Here is a 20,578-nt window from a genome sequence, read left to right as displayed (position 1 = left end):
TTCTGAGCACATATGGTAATAATTGGTGGGTTTTGGTATGTAATTATATTCAAACATGTTAAATTAGTGTTTTTTTTGGCCTATCTAATTAAGCTGGTTGAAACAAACAATTAAGACAGTTGCTAGGATATGATGGAGTTGTATTATTATATATGGATTTCAGTATTAATCTGGCAAGAATGGAATTGGCAGGTGAATACTGCTCCTCCTGCCTATTGCATACATCAGATCGAATCCTTTAGAAATGTATACTTTCAATGATTATAACAGTTGCCAATTGAGTTTTATGCTCTTGGAAATTATTCGTGTGTGTGTGAAGTAACACTTTGCTGTTTCTGGAAAACGCTTTGTAAAAATGCATGCAGCTAAGAAAAGTTCAGATGGAAATCGTAAGGAGGTTTTCTCTTCACCTGCAGTTTTCCTTACTCAAGAGAGGTGAGCATCCATCTCGTCTTTGCATTGTAATTACTTGTCTGATAGGATGGGATGAAAATTTCTCTCTGCCCTTTAAAAGTGGCATGATCAGGAGGATTAGAGGGGACAAAAAAGGAATAGAACGCAAAGGAAAAAGATGCTTGCTTCTCGTTTTGTTACCACGCTTGTATACATGATGGCATTTTGTTGTCTTGCTTTTATAGATACAGAATCTACTCACAGAATTCTCTGATTCAGAATCAATTGCAGAGTTTCAGTTAAAAGTAAGCAATATTTAATTCTTTTCCTATTATGGCATCCTTAGCTTGATGAGTAATTTTCTGCTACTTTTGTATGTTCATCTATCATCTACTTTTAATCTTTCTTTTCTTTATCAGCAGATATATTTTCAACTCACCTTCTTCGTTTGTTTTGTTTTAGCTGGGTGATTTTGAGTTACATGTGATGAGGAACTTGAATGGGAAAAGCACGCCACCTCCTCCAATAACTGCACCTGCTGTCACTGTCACTATCTCTACAGCTGCTGAAACAACATCCTTAGCCCTCGGTAAACCATTAGTGACCCCTTCTCAAAAAGATGCATTGCTTGCTAGAGCTGCAGAGGAAGGTTTTGTTGTAATTCAGTCCCCTCGGGTAAGAATATATATATATTTGTGATTAATATGATATATATACAAGCTGTACTTGTGTGTCTCCAGCAGTCCAGCACTAAGTTTTCGTGTTGCAGGTTGGCTTTTTTAGGAGATCTCGTACTCTTAAAGGAAAGTGCGGTCCACCATCTTGTAAAGAGGTCGGATCAGAACCACCTTTTTTGCTAAAATCGACATTTATGCACAATTTTAAATCTCTTTGTGTTTCTGGTTCAAGACCGCGTTGTATGATCTCTCATCCGATTCTGGTCCAACTACTGACTGAATGTTTATTTGGTACTCTTAACAGAATCAAGTAGTCCATGAGGGCCAAGTTCTCTGCTACGTTGATCAGCTTGGTGGGGAGATGCCTGTTGAGGTTTAATTTAGACCTTGATTTCGACGTAATAATTTCTTAATGACTAGAACTACATTCAATGGTCCACAACTGATCGTTTTTCCCTATGTGTTTCGGGTTGAAACTTTTGCTGCAGGCTGATGTATCGGGAGAAGTTGTCAGCATATTGCTCGAAGATGGAGGTATGTATGTTTCTTGGAGTGTGATACGATAATTTATATATGTAGCGTATGGCTTGATATTCTGGTGTTTTGCAGCTCCTGTTGGATATGGCGATCGCTTGATTGTCATTCTGCCTTCTTTCCCTGGCGTTAAAGAGTTTCCGTAGATTATAGGTTGTAGCCTAAACCTTAATATGTACCTTATTATGCTCATTTTCAATTTTGAAGAAAGTAGATAGATTGTACAGGGAATTGGTCAGAATGTAGATCCATCCTGCAACTATTTAGTCTCTCTGATCTCTGTTGTGTTGTTTTTCTTTACAAATTACAACTCAGTGAAATTTGACAAGGAGTTGCTCAATATAATGAAGGTTATTATCGTTATTATTAAAGTATAAAGTTGAATCTCTATGAAAATATAAATTAAAGTCGGAGAAGTCCTAACTCCTAACAGATGTAATTGTTCTTACTAAAGTATAAAGTTGGACAAGCGGAAAAAAGAAATAACTCATATGAGTCTATCTTACATAGCTATCTCTTCCCAAGTCCTACACGTACAACTAGCGGCAATACCATGCATTATGTAAAGCACAAACAAAGCTTCAAATTAAACTTTTGCAACAAAGTTGTTTTGCCTTGGAATTTTTGCTCTCTTCATGATTCTATGTAATTTTTCGCTTCTCTTTTCTCTATATTACTTCAACTATCTTTGTATAGATATTTTAGGCTATCCTTATTCCAGCAATTTCTCACTTTTTAAAATAGGTTCCACTTCCACATCATCAAATTTACAAATTATCTACTATTTGTTCTACATCCTTGCAATATTCTCTCACTTTCTAAAATGGTCACACTTTCATATTATTCCCACTTTCACATCATCAAATTTACAAATTATCTACTATTTGTTCTACATCGCTCAATATTCTCTCACTTTCTAAAATGGTCACACTATCATATTATATTATAAATATAATAATAAAATAACAAAAAGTAAAAAGAGAAGTCAAAAGGCTGCTAAAGCTTGCTATTCTTGCAAGCTTTCATGCCATGTAGGATTAAAAATTAAAGCAAAATAAAAATAAAAACTCCACATCATCTGACATATCATTTTGCAATTGATCCACTTTCTGAGATAAGGACAGTCTTACATGTCAATTTTTCCTGACAAGCTAGTAACAACATTGTTATATAAATGTTTTTTTTTTTTTTTTATGCCACTTTGTTTACATCGCCTGCTAGCAAAGCTTCAGACTTTTGTTGCAAAATTCTTTTACAGGGTGGTTTTGCTCTCAAGAATAACTACATATAACTTTAATTTCCACTTCTCTTTTTTTCATATTCACACTTTAACTATCTTACTATAGAGATATCTTACATACCAATTCTTGTTCGATCATCTTTAGCTTCTTCTTCCATTTAATCAAACAAAACTTTTTTTTATATGATTTGAATATATAGAATGCTGATGAACTGCATGTGAATAGTCTCTTTTTGCATTACTTGAATGATACTCTGGACCTATCTTTATTTTATGGGTTTGAGTTTTTCTTTTTTAATTTGTTTTATAATCTCAATAATTTGCTGATGTGCTTATAATAAATAATACCAAATACTTTTTGTTTTTTTTTTTTTTTTTTTTTACAAATTGCTTATATTACCGGGGAGTCAAAATAACTAATACAATAAGCTATTTGTTAATAGCTAATTACTGAATACCACATTATATATTTTTACCAATTATATATTTTAAATTTAATTAATGATATATAATATCCATTACATAAAATATAATATATGTTCATATGAAAATTATTACAATAAAAAATAATATATATATATATATATATATATATATATATATTGCACCCAATACAATTCAAGCCAAATTAAATAGAGGTTGACTCGATATAATCCATATTGTATTTATTTAAATATAAAGGTAGAAGAGACCTACCTCAGCTTTCTATCCTTATTTTAAAGTATAAAGTTGAATCCTTGTCAAAATATAAATTAAAGTTGGAGGAGTCCTTACACAATTAACTATCCTCATCAGGGTATAAAGTTAAAAAAGAAAGAAAAAAAAATCGTCCATATGAGTCTATCCTACGCTGACATCTTCTTTTTCTGAGTGTGATGTAAGTCTTATGCAACTAGTGACAACACCACTATTTACAACTTTTATACCACCTTGTTTACATCATTGTCTATGAGCAAAGCTTCAGAATTTTGTAGCAAATTAAAGTTCTTCTCTGAGGTAGTTTTGCTATCATTTATGGCTTGCATGTAACTCTCTAATTCTCCTTTTTTTTTTTTTTTTTTTTTTTTTTTTTTTTGTATATTAACACTTTAACTATCTTTGTATTGATATCTCATATACCAATTTTGACTGATCATTAGCTTGTTCTCCAATTTAAGCAAACAACTTTTTCATTTGATTTGAATAAAATGCTAATGAATTGCATGTGAATTACTCTCATTCCGCATTAGAGCATCCTCAATAGTGTGGATGTTGGTGTGGTTTTTGTAGGTGTGATTAGAAAAAAGAAGAAAAAAATTTAAGCAAATGTTGATTTCTAAAAATAAATAAATAAATAAATAAGGTTAAGCACTGCCATTAGGGCGCGTGCAGTGCACACGACGCCTACTAGGCAGCATTTCTAAAAAAAACCCCTTCCTTGCAGGAGCATGTCTACCCTTTTCTCTCTCCTATCTCTCTCCTTCACCTCATCAGAAATCTCTCAAAATTTAGTCCAAACTTGTACAAAACCTCCCTTTTAGGGATGCTCTTACTCTAATTGATATTCTGGACTCTATTTTCTTGGTTTGAGTTTTTTCTTTTTGAATTTGTTTTATAATCTTGAGAATTTGTTGATTTAGATTTTTTTTTATTTTTTTTATTTTTTTTTAGATTGTAACAGTGAAGCTAGAGGCTTCTACTTTGGAGATAACAAGCCTGAATTTGGGTTCCGCTAGACCCAAATTGCTACATGCACATCAAACTTCAACAACTCATTCTTTCCCTAACTCTTAATTAATGCTTCACAACCTCCCATGCTATTCAAATCAACTTCACTTCTTTGTAAAAAAAAAAAAATAGAAGATTACCTAACACAATTTATATCCCTGACTTTAATTATCATGTTGATTCAAGTATTGTAACATGGAAGTTGGACCTGGACGGCCCTTGTAAACTTATCTCTATCAAAATATAAAATTAGAGGAGACCTAATTCAAGTTGTTATCTTTATTAATGTATAAAGTTGAATTTTTATTAAAATATAAATTAAAGTGATAAGAGACCTAACCCAAGTTGATAAAGTTAGAAGAGAGAGAAAAAAAAAAAACTGTTCATGTGAGCATATCTTACATTACGTAAAGCTGCTCTATACCACCTCGTTCACGTCGTCTACAAGCAAAGCTACAAACTTTTTCGGTTGATGTTCTGAGGGAGATTCTAACTTTTTTCGTTGCTTTTTTGAAGGAGATTCTATACCACCTGGTTCACATCGTCTACAAGTAAAGCTGAAAACTTTTTCCGTTGCTTTACTGAAGGAGATTCTAACTTTTTCCCGTTGCTTTTCTGAAAGAGATTCTATACCACCTCGTGAGATTTTCACCATCTTTATGGCTGCATGTAACTTTTCCACTTCTCTTTTCTCTATATTGACACTTCAACTATCTATGTATAAATATATTACATACCAATTTTCACTAATCTCCAACTTTTCTCCCATTTTTAATCAAACAAAACTTCTTATTTGATTTGAATAGAATGCTGAATTGCGTTTGAATTCCTCTCTTTCCCCATCACTTCAATCGAAACTCCGGATGTACCTCTATTTTCTTGGTTCCAGTTTTTTTATTTTTTTTTTTATTATTTTTATTTTTTTTATCGAATTTGTTTTATAATCTCGATAATTTGCTGATCGGCTAGCTGGTTCTGAGTTTTTTTTTTTTTTTTTGGGGTTCTAACAGTGAATACTCTGACGATAACAAGCCTGAATTTGGGTTCCGCGAGACCCAAATTGACTACATTTGGTGGTGTCAAAATTCAGTCTTTGGTTAAGTATAATGGTCTGCTAATATCCTCCAAGCCAGAGAAACCATTGGTGGGGTGTCGAGCTTCCACTTCTGAAACTCAATGTGGGTTTGTATTTTTAGTTTTGTCCTCTTCATTCACTTAATTGCATGTAGGTTTGGTTTTCTTTCTGATGTTTTGGTTTCTTAAGGTTTTAATGTTTGATTATTGTTCTTAGCTTGTTTGTACGGTGCTAGTGCTTGAACATGAATGTGAAACATTTTCAAATTCTGAGCACATATGGTAATAATTGATGGGTTTTGGTATGTAATTATATTCAAACATGTTAAATTAGTGTTTTTTTTTTTGGCCTATCTAATAAAGCTGATTGAAACAAACAATTAAGACACTTAGCTTGCTAGGATGTCATATTCCATTACTTCACTATTAATCTGGCAAGAATGGAATTGGCAGGTAAATACTTATACTGCCCCTCCTGCCTATTGCATACATCAGATCGAATCCTTTAGAAATTTATACTTTCAATGATTATAACACTTGCCAAGAGTTAGTTTTATGCTCTTGGAAATTATTCGTGTGTGTGTGTCTGGCTGTTTCTGGAAAACATTTGAGTGTTTGGTAAATAACTATTAACTGATTAGGTTAGTGGGTTGACTAGTTGATAACATTAGTTGATTGTAGAAAAGTGTTTGGTACATCAGCTGTTAGCTTATAGCTAATTACATGCAAAATGATTTTTTTTTAAAAATTGATTGAAAAAGCTGCTTTGAGCAACTTTTTTGAATTTTAGCATTTTGGAACAATAAGTTTGTTACAAAAAGCTAATTAATCAAACATTCATATTGGTTGTTTAACCAAGTCAAACAACTAATAGTGGTCAAATAAGCTAAAATTGGCTAATAAGCTAACTATGTTATAACCAAACATGGCCATTTTGCTTCTGCTCATTGTTAACTGCTGCTTTCCATTTAATGAGTTACGTTATGCTCCTTAGTCCTTCCTATGTAACTGCTGCCTCTCCACCTTATTTCTATTTTTACTTTTTTTTTTTTTTTTTTTTTTTTTTTTTTTTTTTTTGCTTTGTAAAAACGCATGCAATGCAGCTAAGAAAAGTTCAGATGGATATCATAAGGAGGTTTTCTCTTCACCTGCAGTTAGCCAACTCATTCCTTACTTAAGAGAGGTGAGCATCCATCTCGTCTTTGCATTGTAATTACTTGTCTGATGGCATGAAAATTCTTTCTTCTGCCCTTTAAAAGTGGCATGATCGGGAGGATTAGAGGGGACAAAAAAGGAATAGAACGCAAAGGAAAAAGTTTTTTGTCAAATGCTTGAGATGTGTCTTAGCCATACCATCATATACCCAAATCCCTTTCAATTATTCTTATTTTTTATCCTCAAAGCAGAACGAACCTTTTGACAATGCCTGTCCATTATTTTGCATTCTTATTTTTATAAAGTTGGGGTCTTTGATAAGTGATAACTACAAGGATATACCATGACCTTATTCAACATTCAATCTTCTCGTTTTGTTACCAAGCTTGTATACATGATGTCATTTTGTTTAACTCCTGTATGTCTTGCTTTTATAGATACAGAATCTACTCACAGAATTCTCTGATTCAGAATCAATTGCAGAGTTTCAGTTAAAAGTAAGCAATATTATTTCCTTCTTTTCCAAGTATTTCCTATTACGGCATCCTTGATGAGTAGTTTTCTGCTCCTTTTAATCAGCAATATATTTTTAACTCACCTTCTTTGTTTTGTTTTAGCTCGGTGAATTTGAGTTACATGTGATGAGGAACTTGAATGGGAAAAGCACGCCACCTCCTCCAGTAACTGCACCTGTCACTGTCACCGTCTCTCCAGTTGCTGAAGCACCTAACTCATACACTTCAATTTCAACAACATCCTTAGCCCTTGGTAAACCATTAGTGACCCCTCGTGAAAAAGATGCATTGCTTGCTAGAGCTGCAGAGGAAGGTTTTGTTGTAATTCAGTCCCCTCGAGTAAGAGTATATATATATATATTAATATATATTTGTGATCGATTAAATATGATATAAATACAAGATGTACGTGTGTGTCTCCAGCAGTCCAGCACTAAGTTTTCGTGTTACGTTGCAGGTTGGCTTTTTTAGGAGATCTCGTACTCTTAAAGGAAAGAGAGGTCCACCATCTTGTAAAGAGGTAGGATCGTCAGAACCACCTTTTTGCTAAAATCGACATTTATGCACAATTTTAAATCTCTTTGTGTTTCTGGTCCATGACCGCGTTCTATGATCTCTCATCCAGTTCTCGTCCAACTACTAACTGAATGTTTATTTGGTACTCTTAACAGAATCAAGTAGTCAATGAGGGCCAAGTTCTCTGCTACGTTGATCAGCTTGGTGGGGAGATGCCTGTTGAGGTTAATTTAATTTGGACATTGATTTCGACATAATAATTTCTTAATGAGTTGAACTACATTCAATGGTCCACAACTGATCATTTTTCCCTGTGTGTTTCGGGTTGAAACTTTTGCAGGCTGATGTATCGGGAGAAGTTGTCAGCATATTGCTGGAAGATGGAGGTATGTATGTATGTATGTATATATGTTTCTTGGAGTGTGATATGATAATTTATATATGTAGCGTATGGCTTGATATTCTGGTGTTGTGCAGCTCCTATTGGATATGGCGATCCCTTGATTGTCATTTTGCCTTCTTTCCATGGCGTTGAAGAGCTTCCATAGATTATCTGTTGTAGCCTAAACCTTAGTATGTACCATACCTTATTATGCTTATTTTTTATTTTGAAGAAAGTAGATAGATTGTAAAGGGAATTGGTCAGAATATAATGTAGATCCATCCTGCAACTAATTTAGTCTCTCTCTTGTATTGTTTTTCTTTACAAATTATAACTCAGTGAAATTTGACGAGTTACTCAATATAATGAAGGTTGCTATATTTATTAAAGTATAAAGTTGAATCTTTATGAAAATATAAATTAAAGTTGGAGGAGTCCTAATAACTCCTAATTATAGACGTGACTGTTCTTATTAAAGTATAAAGTTGGACAATAGGGAAAAAGAAATAACTCATATGGGTCTATTTTATATAGCTATCTCTTTCCAAGTCCTACATGGCTCAAAGTTGCTTTGTCTTGGGATTTTTTGCTCTGTTCATAGTTTCATGTAACTTTCCACTTCTCTTTTCTTTATATTCAGTATATTAATTGATACTTCAACTATCTTTGTATAGATATTTTACATGTCAATTTTTCATTGACAAGCAGTGACAATATCGTCATATAAAGTGTTTTTTTTTTCTTTTTTTTTTCTTTTCTTTTTGTGCCACCTTGTTTACATCGTCTCTAAGCAAAGCTTCAGACTTTTACCGTAAAATTCTTTGACAGGGTGGTTTTGCTCTCATTTATAACTACATATGGTGGTTTTGCTCTCATTTATAACTACATATAACTTATAATTTCCATCTTTTTTTTTTTTTTTTTTTTTTTTTTTTTTCATATTGACACTTTAACTATCTTTGCATAGAGATATCTTACATATCAATTCTTATTCGATCATCTTTAATTTAGCTTCTTCTTCAGGCCAATTTAATCAAACAAAACTTTTTTTTATATGATTTGAAATATATAGAATGCTGATGAATTGCATGTGAATTACTCTCTTTTTGCATTACTTGAAATGATACTCTGGACTGTCTTTATTTTATTGGTTGAGTTTTTCTTTTTAAATTTGTTTTATAATCTCAATAATTTGCTGATGTGCTTGTTCTGAGTTTTATTTGGCTTCTAACAGTCAAGCTAGAGGCTTTAACAGCACTTTATGTACTTTAAAGTCATTTTATATATTACTTTCATATAATAAATAATATCAAATACTTTTTTTTTTTTTTTTTTTACAAATTGCTAATATTACCAACAAATTAAAATATATAACTAATACAATCAACTATCCTCTAATAGTTAATTGTTGAACACCCCATTATATACTTTACCAATTATATATTTTTAAATTTAATTAATGATATATAATATCCATTACATAAAATTAAGTATTGCTATAATAATATATGTTCATATGAAATTATTACAATAAATAAAAAAAAAAGTAATTTGAGATTGCACCGATTGTATGCAAACCTCTCCTTCACATTTAGTTACATTTATTTATGCACAATTTTAAATCTCTTTGCATTTATGGACCATGACTGATTGTATGCAAACCTCTCCTTCAACTACTAACTAATGTTTTTGTATAATAGAATCAAGTAGTTGATGAGGACCAAGTTCTTTGCTACATAGATCAGTTTGGTTGGGAGATGCCTGTTGAAGTTTGGACCTTGATATTTTAGTGTTGTGATTTTTGTATATGTTGTGTAATGTAACTCCTGTTCCTGTTATGATCATTTTGCATTCTTCCCCTGGCGTTAAAGAATTTTCATAGATTATTTGTTACGTTGTAGCCCAAACCTTAGCATGTACCTTATTACGCTTGATAATCAAAGATGAAATTCTCATTGTCTTTAACGCCGAATAAATAACCAACATTACTGCAACTAGAATTGTCACGATCCTCCCGACTCTAAATGTTTTTTAATCAGAGTAAGGGTCAAATAAATCTTTGAACTATTCATAAAAGTATAATTAAGCCCTCAGAACAAAAACAAAAATACAAAAATAAAAAAACTCCAATTAGATACATGAACTTAAAAAAAAAAAAAAAGTACAATTAATTCAATTTGACCTGTTATTGCCACATTAATATGTTTTGATGACTTGATGCACAAATCATAATAGGATTGGTATGTATGTATATAGTCGATCGGGCAAAGGACACGTGTAGTGACCGGCGTAATACCAGCTTTCAACGTTGTTGCTTGCTTTTTTTTTACTACTAGCTCTATTACATTGTAGTATCTGTTCATATACTTTCTCTCAACCTACTGAAACACAAAGAGCTAATAACGCCTCCACGGAGGCTCGAACTCACAACCTTCCAAGTGAAAGTCCAACCCGGGTACCATTGGACCACATAGTCCTGGTTGTTGCTTGCTTCTTAAGTTCTTACTATCAACTTTCTTCTTTCCTCTTTCATTTCCTTAGCATTAATCCAAATACTGTAAACATGGACCTCCGTGAATCCATCAAGAATCAGGTACATGTTTCCTTAACCCTAGCCAAGCACATCTTCTCTACAGAAGACAGAGCAGATTCCAACCTAGTTTTTTCTCCTCTCTCCATTAATATCATCTTGGGTCTGATTGCCGCCGGCTCCAAAGGCCCCACTCTCGACCAGCTACTCGGTTTCCTCAAGTCTAAGTCCACCGACGATCTCAACGCATTTTCTTCTCAGATCGTCACCGTTATCTTCTCGGACGGCAGCCTCATCGGCGGCCCACGCTTGTCGGTGGCAAACGGTGCGTGGATCGACCAGACTTGGTCTTTCAAGCCTTCCTTCAAACACGTGGTGGACAGTGTTTACAATGCCGTTTCTGAATCAGTTGATTTTCAGCACAAGGTTAGTTTTTTTTTTTTTTAATCTCCCATTGGGTTCTTACAAAGTTTAATTTGCTTCTCTTTTAGATAGTGATACTATCCAATCCAAACTATGAACTTGGTTTCTCTTGTCTGCTTTGATTGCTTTTTCATAAGAAAGATTTTCAGAGCATATTATTTGAAAGTTGAAACCTTTTTGGATCATTAATGTTATTCTGCAATGGATGTGTTTTTGGGATTGGATTGGATTGCCCTAACTTTGGTCGGAACTGTGAAGAATAGACAAATAGGGAGTAAATGATTTGGGGGATAATTGAATTATGTGGTGTTTACAGTGCTCTTTGTTGTTAGTTGCTTTAGTAGTCATGACAAATGGCAATCCCTCTGTCACTTCCCAAAGTTTTTTCTTTTCCAGTCTAAATGCTTTTAAGTAGTCCAATTTTAGTTTGTAGTTTATGTTTTGAATTTTTGTTTTTTAAGGTCTTTTACTCTGCCTTTTCCATGGCAATTCAATGTTTTCAGTGTACAAAAATGGGGAAGAATGACATTGTTGATTTATTTGATTTGGCAGGCGAGTGAAGTGGCTAACCAAGTGAATTTGTGGGCAGAGAAGGAAACTGGTGGTCTGATCAAAGAGATACTTCCCGGGGGTGCAGTTAACAATAACACAAGGCTGGTTTTTGCAAATGCTTTGTATTTTAAAGGAGCCTGGACCGAGAAATTCAATGCATCTGATACAACAGATCAGGAGTTCCACCTCCTTAACGGGAGCTCTGTCCAAGTTCCCTTCATGAGCAGCAAGAAGAAGCAGTGCGTGAAAGCGTTTGAAGGCTTCAAAGTCTTGGGGCTACCTTATGAACAAGGCGAAGATAAGCGCCATTTCTCCATGTACTTCTTTTTGCCAGATGCCCGGGATGGACTGCCATCTTTGATGGATAAGGTCACTTCTGAATCCGGATTCTTGGAGCGCCACCTCCCCGGTCATGCTGTTTCGGTGGGCGAGTTTCGTATCCCAAAATTCAAAATATCCTTCGGCTTTGAAGCTTCAAGGGTTCTTAAGGAGCTCGGTGTGGTGTCACCTTTCGCTGGCGAGGGTCTCACTGAAATGGTGGACTCCCCGTGGGAAATGGCCTCTACGTTTCGCGAATTTTCCACAAGACCTTTGTTGAGGTTAATGAGGAAGGTACAGCAGCTGCAGCTGCTACTGATGTTATGCTGGAGAGCCTATGCTGGGTAGTGGAAGAGAATGTAGACTTCGTGGCCGACCATCCGTTCATCTTTTTCATTCGAGAAGATTTGACTGGAGTCGTCGTCTTCATCGGGACTCTACTTAATCCTCTTAATTAATCAAGGTATCAAACTGCAACTAATTTGTTAACTTGAAGCAAAATGTATATCAAAGCAGCTCCTGTTGGATATGGCTGATCCCTTGATTGTTATTCTGCCTTCTTTCCATGGCGTTGAAGAGCTTCCGTAGATTATCTGTTGTAGCCTGAACCTTAGTTTGTACCGTATCTTATTATGCTCATTTTTTATTTTGAAGAAAGTAGATAGATTTTAAAGGGAATTGGTCAGGATATACTGTAGATCCATCCTGCAACTAATTTAGTCTCTCTCTTGTGTTGTTTTACTTTACAAATTACAACTCAGTGAAATATAATGAAGGTTGCTATATTTATTAAAGTATAAAGGGGAATCTTTATGAAAATATAAATTAAAGTTGGAGTTCTAACTCCTAATTACAGACGTGATTGTTCTTATTAAAGTATAAAGTTGGACAAGAAGGAAAAAGAAATAATTCATATGAGTCTATTTTACATAGCTTTGTCTTTTCAAGTTCTACATGGCTAACAGCAATACCACACATTATGTAAAGCGCTTCAAATTAAACTTTTGCAGCAAAGTTGCTTTGCCTTGGGATTTTTTGCTCTCTTCATGATTCCATGTAACTTTCTCTCTTTTCTCTATATTGACACTTCAATTATCTTTGTATAGATATTCTATATGTCAATTTTTCCTTGACAAACTAGTGTCAATATCGTTATATATATATATATATATATATATATATATATATATATATATATATATATATATTTTGCCACCTTGTTTACATCGTCTGTGAGCAAAGCTTCGGACTTTTGCCGCAAAATTCTTTTACGGGGTGGTTTTACTCTCATTCATGATTATATATAATTTTTTTTTTTTTCATATTGACACTTTAACTATTTTTGTATAGAGATATCTTACATAAATTTTTTTTTTATATGATTTGAATATTTAGAATGTTGATGAATCTGGCTTTGATAGGCAAGCAAGCATGGAGATTAATAAAAAATTCTATATCTTTGGTGTTTCTCGAATCTACAAAGCCCGCTATTATCCAAACGGCTCCTATTTTGATGCACAAGCAGGAAGTAACCCATCCTTTATTTGGAGGGGTTTACTAGAGATTCAGAATGTCCTACGAGAAGGCTGTAGGCGGAGTATTGGCAATGACATAGATACGGTAATAGGAGGGGATGCTTGGCTGCCCTCGGTTGATGAGCCCTATATCGAAACTCCAGTGTGCCAAGCAGTTCCTGAATCGTGTGTAGCCACGCTGTTTAATGAAAATGGAACAGGTTGGATGAGGATCGAGTTCGGAATATTTTTGATGCCGGGATGCCAACTTAATTATGAACATTCCAATTTCTGTTTGAAAGCCGCAAGATTCGTGGTACTGGGTGTGGGAACCGAAAGGAGACTATACTGTTAAATCATGTTATCGTCGTCTGAAAGGTGAGATTCACGATACCCGACCATGGATACGAATATGTGTGCCCTCGAAAGTCAAGCATTTTTGTTGGCAAACTAGCTTCTTCCTTTCTGCCAACTAGAGATGCTCTCCAATCAAAAAATATTCATTGCAATTTAATTTGTCACATGTGCAGGAAGGAGTAGAGTGCTTACCACCTTTTTGTCCAATGTACAGAAGTTGCTAATGTTTGGAGACAGATTGGACTGCCAGCGATGGGAGTGGCTTATGGTAATGTCATTGACTGGTTTTTTGCATTCGTTACTTCTTTGAGTAGGGAAGTCTTACACAAGTTTATTATGGCATGTGGGGGTTGTGACAAAGTCGAAATGATAGCGTTTGGAAGGTGGTAAATTTTGATGTTAATATAATGTTTTGTCGTGCCATTAATTTCTGGCGTAACTGGACCTCTGTTAATATACTGGGTTGTGTGTAGAGCCGTCAAAATGGGCTTAGCCCGCCGGGCTTTCCCGCGCGGGCGGGGCGGGCTCATGGTTTTGAAGCCCGTATTAAAAACGGGCTTTTTTGCCCGCCCCGCCTAGCCCGCGGGCTTGGCGGGTAGCCCGCCAGCCCGCCTAGCCCGCGGGCTTGGCGGGTAGCCCGCCAGCCCGCCTTTTTTTTTTTTTTTTTTTTAGTTTTTTTAGTTTTTAAGTTTATATATATATATATATATATATATATATATATATATATATATATATATATATATATACAGATTTACAGGCGGGCTTTGGCGGGGCCCGCGGGCCTAAGGCGGGGCGGGGCGGGCTGCCCCTACCTAGGCCCGTATTATTGGCGGGCTTTTTAGCCCGCCCCGCCAAAAGGCGGGCTTTGGCGGGCTTTGGCCCGCCAGCCCGCTTTGACAGCTCTAGTTGTGTGAGCAATGGAAGCCGCCAACTTAGGGACGAAAAATGCACTTTTCCCTACATTTTATTTATGCATAATTTTAAATCTCTTTGCATTTCTGGACCATGACCGATTGTATGCAGACCTTTTCTTCAACTACTAACTAATGTTTCTGGCACGCATAACAGAATCAAGTAGTTGATGAGGATCGGACCAAGTTCTTTGCTACATAGATCAGTTTGGTTGGGAGATGTTTGTTGAAGTTTGGACCTTGATTTTGATGTAATCTCTTAATTAGTTGGACTATATTCAATGACCTAAAACTAATCATTTTTCCCTATATGTTTTGGGTTGAAACTTTTGGAGGCTGATGTGTGTGGAGAGGTTGTGAGCATATTGTTGGAAGATGGAGGTATGTATGTATGTTTGTTGGAGAGTGATATGATCATTTCTTGATTTTTTAGTGTTGTGATTTTTGTATTTGTTGTGCAACTCCGGTTGGATATGGTGATCCTGTTATGATCATTTTGCCTTCTTCCCTTGACTTTAAAAAATTTCCATAGATTATCTGTTACGTTGTAGCCTAAACCTTAGTATGTACCTTATTATGCTCAATCATCGGAGATGAAATTCTCATTGTTTTAATGCTGAATAAATAATCAACATTACTGCAATTAGAATTGTCACGATCCTCCCAACCCTGAATGTTTTTCAGTCGGGGTAAGGGTTAAATAATAAACCATTGAACTATTCATGAAAGTACAATTAAGCTTTCAGAACTAGAAAAAACTCCAATTAGACACATGAACTTAAAAAAAAGGTGCAATTAATCCAATTTAACTTGTTATTGTAGGTAACCTTCAAGTTAAAGGTAATTGGAATGCCACATTAATATGTTTTGATGACTTGATGCACTATGATTGCTGTTTGTTGGAAAATTTGGGAGGCTCGGAATGAAAAATTTTGGAACCATAAAATCCTATCTGTTTCTACTATCTGTAATGGTGCCACCACCTTCTTACAAGAATGGACAGCAATTGCTAATGACCCTCTTGTTTCTTCTCCAAACAGTGGGGTTACTCTTCCCTGGCTAAACCACCACCTGGCTTCCTTAAGGTGAATGTTGATGCGGCCATTGATCAAACAAATAAGAGGATGGGTTTGGGCTTCGTTATTAGAGACTGCTTGGGTTCCTTCATTGCTGCCGGAATGCATCCACTCTCCAGCCTCCACAAACCTAGTGAAGTTGAAGCAGTAGGAGTTCGAGAAGCGCTTAAATGGCTGAAAAACCTCCAACATGACAATATTTAAGTTGAAACAGATTGCCTTCAAGTTGCCAAGAATATTCACTCTCAAAGCTTATCCTCATCTTCAAGAAGCGCTTAAATGGCTGAAAAACCTCCAACATGACAATATTTAAGTTGAAACAGATTGCCTTCAAGTTGTCAAGAATATTCACTCTCAAAGCTTATCCTCATCTTTTGATCTCATTTTACAGGATATTAGAGAAATAGCTACATCTTTTACTATGTTAGCTTTTTATTTACAAAATGGTTTGCGAACACAGTTGTCCACTTACTTATTAGGGAAGTTTTGTCCAAGTCTGACTGTATGAATTATTTTTATGTCGCTTTCTCTTTCATTTTCGATGTACTACTTTCGGATCTTTCTTAATATAGTTATCTCTTTTTTCTTCAAAATAATAATAATAATAATAATAATATAAGGATAGGTATGTATGTATATAGTCGGTCGGGCAAAGGACAAGTGTACTGAGTGACGTAATACTAGCTTTCAACGTTGTTGCTTGCTTCTTACTATCAACTTTCTGCTTTCCTCTTTCATTTCCTTAGCGTTAATCCAAATACTGTAAACATGGACCTCCGTGAATCCATCAAGAATCAGGTAGATGTTTCCTTAACCCTAGCGAAGCACGTCTTCTCTACAGAAGTCAAACCAGATTCCAACCTAGTTTTTTCTCCTCTCTCGATTAATATCATCTTGGGTCTGATTGCCGCCGGCTCCAAAGGTCCCACTCTCGACCAGCTACTCGGTTTCCTCAAGTCTAAGTCCACCGACGATCTCAACGCCTTCTCTTCTCAGATCGTCACCGTTATCTTCTCGGACGGCAGCCCCATCGGCGGCCCACGCTTGTCGGTGGCAAACGGTGCGTGGATCGACCAGACTTTGTCTTTCAAGCCTTCCTTCAAACACGTGGTGGACAGTGTTTACAAGGCCGTTTCTGAATCAGTTGATTTTCAGCACAAGGTTAAGTTTTTTTTTTTTTAATCTCCCATTGGGTTCTTACAAAGTTTAATTTGCTTCTCTTTTAGATGGTGATGCTATCCAATCCGAACTATGAACTTGGCTTCTCTGGTCTGCAATTGATATATTAGTTCTTGAAATGTTGGATTGCTTTTCCCTAATAAAGATTTTCAGAGCATATTATTTGAAAGTTGAAACCTTTTTGCATCATTAATGTTATTCTGCAATGGATATGTTTTTATGTAAGCTTTAATAGTAAGTTAAGGCTATGGGATTGGATTGGATTGCCCTAACTTTGGCCAGAACTGTGAAGAATAGACAAATAGGGAGTAAATGATTTGGGGGATAATTGAATTATGTGGTGTTTACAGTGCTCTTTGTTGTTAGTTGCTTTAGTAGTCATGACAAATGGACGAGTTATACTCCTCGTTATGGGCCTATGAGAGACAGAGTTTGAACGATCGGTTCTGAGAAGAGAGAGTTGGGGAGAAGTTGGAGGAAGAAAATTCCTTTGATTTTATTCAATTTCCAACTTACTAAGACAATCTAATATTCTCCCTATATATATAGGAGTTAAAAGGTTAAGACGTAAGGAAACAATATTCTAAAATATGGTTACTTAAAGTAAAAAGGCAACTACTAATTTACTAGGAAATAAGATAACTAAATTGATTTTAGCTAGATTGGCAGCCCAGGATCTGTATTGTATCACTTTAGTAGTCATGACAAATGGCATTCCCTCTGTCACTTCCCAAATTTTTTTCTTTTCCAGTCTAAATGCTTTTAAGTAGTCCAGTTTTAGTTTGTAGTTTATGTTTTGAATTTTTATTAAGGTCTTTTGGCCTGAGGAGAGTGACATTGTTGATCTATTTGATTGGCAGGCGAGTGAAGTGGCTAGCCAAGTGAATTTGTGGGCAGAGAAGGAAACTGATGGTCTGATCAAAGAGATACTTCCCGCGGGTTCAGTTGACAATACAACAAGGCTGGTTTTCGCAAATGCTTTGTATTTTAAAGGAGCCTGGACTGAGAAATTCAATGCGTCTGATACAACAGATCAGGAGTTCCACCTCCTTAACGGGAGCTCTGTCCAAGTTCCCTTCATGAGCAGCAAGAAGAAGCAGTACGTGGAAGCGTTTGAAGGCTTCAAAGTCTTGGGGCTACCTTATAAACAAGGCGAAGACAAGCGCCATTTCTCCATGTACTTGTTTTTGCCAGATGCCCGGGATGGACTGCCATCTTTGATGGATAAGGTCACTTCTGAATCCGGATTCTTGGAGCGCCACCTCCCCGGTCATGCTGTTTCGGTGGGCGAGTTTCGTATCCCAAAATTCAAAATATCCTTCGGCTTTGAAGCTTCAAGGGTTCTTAAGGAGCTCGGTGTGGTGTCACCTTTCGCTGGCGGGGGTCTCACTGAAATGGTGGACTCCCCCGTGGGAGGTAACCTCTATGTTTCGCAAATTTTCCACAAGACCTTTCTTGAGGTTAACGAGGAAGGTACAGAAGCTGCAGCTGCTACTGCTGTTACACTGAAGCTCCGATGCTTGCTAGTGGAAAAGAAGGTAGACTTCGTGGCTGACCATCCGTTCATCTTTTGCATTCGAGAAGATTTGACTGGAGTCGTCGTCTTCATCGGGACTCTACTTAATCCTCTTAATTAATCAAGGTATCAAACTGAATCTTCTGTATCATGGTTGCTCTTATTTAATGTACCAACAATACTAAATCCGAGCTCAATCTAGCATATATATATATATAGTTCATGTATAAGTAGAAGCAGAGTTTGTGTTTTTGGGGTGGTGCATTGTTAGAAGTCTAAGATCAAGGTTTTGTGTCACTTGATGAAATGATAATAAGTATGTCTTCCCTTCTTGACAAGGGTCTTCATAGAGTATTGCTTGAATTCGACTTTTGCGTGGTCTGCCAACTACTTAATAAGGGTTTTCCCCATTTTTCTTATGTTGGATGTGTCTTAAATTATTATTGTATGCTTATTAGATCTTTTGAGCCTTTTACGATTCGACACATTAGTGAATCTTGTTACTCATACGCAGTGTTGTAAAAATCCCGCCTAGGCATCAATTAATCGGCGTCTAGGCACTAGGCGTTGGCCAGACGCCTAGCATTTCACCATAATCAGTGGTCTAGGTTGCTGGCCAACTAGGCAGTCGACTAGGCCGCCTAAGAACTGCCTAGGCGCTAACCGCCTTGGCCTCCTATGCACCGACTAGGTCGTCAAGTATGCTGGTTAGCTATTGTTTGCTTTTTTTTTTTTTTTTTTTTTTTTTTTTTAATGGGTTACTTCACTCAAAACGATTCGTTTTGAGCGAAATAACTTATTGTTCACTCTAGATTTTTTTTTTTTAAGTTAATATATAATATTTTAGTATTAACTATTAAATTATTAAATACTTTAATTATCAAGTCTTAAAAAATTAAAAATATTTATATAAATTTTTAAAAAATAAAAAAAAATAAAAAGAAAAAAATACACTAATCGCCGATTAATCCCCGTCTAGATGTTCTAGCCGTCGATTAATCCCCGCCTAGATGCCCTAGGCGTTCCCGAGCGCCTAGCAATTTTTTCAACTATGTTCATACGTCAACTAGAGTGTGATAGCTTCTCATACTGCTCAACTAGAAGCTCAACAAATCTGAGATTTGGTTATTCTGAACTTTAGTATTTGATCTTAATGATACCCTTTACTTTCAAAAAAGAAAAAAGATAGATGTAAAAATTTTGTCTCAAATAAATGAATGTAATATGACTTATTTGAAATTCAAAACTTAAATATTTATTCATTACCAATTAATTCTTCATATTAGAAAGTCATAAATTTGAAAGATATTATTGCATTAACAACCAATATAATAATTTTTTTTAATGTATATTCAAAGTTTCCACCGTAGAACATAGTGATAATCCCCCCGCTGAATTGTAGGCACCTCTATTAAGTAGGACAACTTGCTTGAAGATTTAAGCCTGTTCCATTTCCAAAGCAAAGGTCGAACGCTTAACAAACAATATAATATTACAAAAGTGAGTTGTCTCACTTTTTAACTTTCATATGACTTTCAATCATTATATTAATCACCACTCGCAACATATTAATTTGACTCCTTACCTTTTGTTTGGAAATGTCAATTGTTTTGTTTGGATGAAACTTTCGTTTTAAATTTATTTTTGAAGTCTAGAAAAGTTCTGAAAATTTTAAAATCTTTTACATGTTCTTTATATCAAAATCCTCCCTATCACACACTATTATAGGAAAAAATGTCAAATTGACTCCCTAAGTCAAGTGGATAGTGCAATTAGATCCACTAAGTGAAAAAAGTTACATTCAAGTCTCCTAAATCGGTAAAATTGTTCAATTAAGTTGAATTTGACTTGTTTATCAAGTTAAATTGATATGGTGTTGATACGTGTCCTTTAACAAAATGTTTCTTATTTTTTAAAAATTAAAAATAATTATATCTTATAAATAAATAAACTAAACAATTAAAAAAAATAAGGAGAACAGCCACCGGCTGTCCGCGCTGGACAGT

The 20,578-nt window shown here is 35.3% G+C and overlaps 3 protein-coding genes and 1 pseudogene across 3 annotated transcripts; all 4 read left to right on the top strand.

Annotated features, from left to right (window-relative positions):
* The first annotated feature begins 12 nt into the window (after positions 1-12).
* Positions 13-1,853, top strand: LOC109179678 (biotin carboxyl carrier protein of acetyl-CoA carboxylase-like). Its single transcript, XM_019329164.1, has 8 exons — positions 13-35; positions 417-435; positions 639-698; positions 856-1,068; positions 1,163-1,225; positions 1,375-1,443; positions 1,559-1,604; positions 1,680-1,853. The coding sequence occupies exons 1-8, from the start codon at positions 13-15 to the stop codon at positions 1,748-1,750; spliced, it is 564 nt and encodes a 187-aa protein (XP_019184709.1). The 3' UTR covers positions 1,751-1,853.
* A 3,356-nt stretch (positions 1,854-5,209) lies between these two features.
* LOC109179697 (biotin carboxyl carrier protein of acetyl-CoA carboxylase-like) lies at positions 5,210-8,536 on the top strand. Its single transcript, XM_019329192.1, has 8 exons — positions 5,210-5,220; positions 6,729-6,808; positions 7,218-7,277; positions 7,398-7,634; positions 7,753-7,815; positions 7,967-8,035; positions 8,152-8,197; positions 8,289-8,536. Exons 1-8 carry the CDS (start codon positions 5,211-5,213, stop codon positions 8,357-8,359), a joined length of 636 nt encoding a protein of 211 aa, XP_019184737.1. The 5' UTR covers position 5,210; the 3' UTR covers positions 8,360-8,536.
* Positions 8,537-10,479: 1,943 nt separating this feature from the next.
* Positions 10,480-18,940, top strand: LOC109179695 (annotated as a pseudogene).
* Positions 16,541-18,822, top strand: LOC109179696 (serpin-ZX-like). Its single transcript, XM_019329191.1, has 2 exons — positions 16,541-17,038; positions 17,917-18,822. Exons 1-2 carry the CDS (start codon positions 16,646-16,648, stop codon positions 18,691-18,693), a joined length of 1,170 nt encoding a protein of 389 aa, XP_019184736.1. The 5' UTR covers positions 16,541-16,645; the 3' UTR covers positions 18,694-18,822.
* Positions 18,941-20,578: the final 1,638 nt, after the last annotated feature.

This window comes from Ipomoea nil, unplaced genomic scaffold (genome assembly GCF_001879475.1).
Source record: "Ipomoea nil cultivar Tokyo-kokei standard unplaced genomic scaffold, Asagao_1.1 scaffold0943, whole genome shotgun sequence".
NCBI lineage: Eukaryota > Viridiplantae > Streptophyta > Magnoliopsida > Solanales > Convolvulaceae > Ipomoea > Ipomoea nil.
Note: the sequence above shows the minus strand (reverse complement) of the source record. Positions and strands in the feature narration are given on the sequence as shown.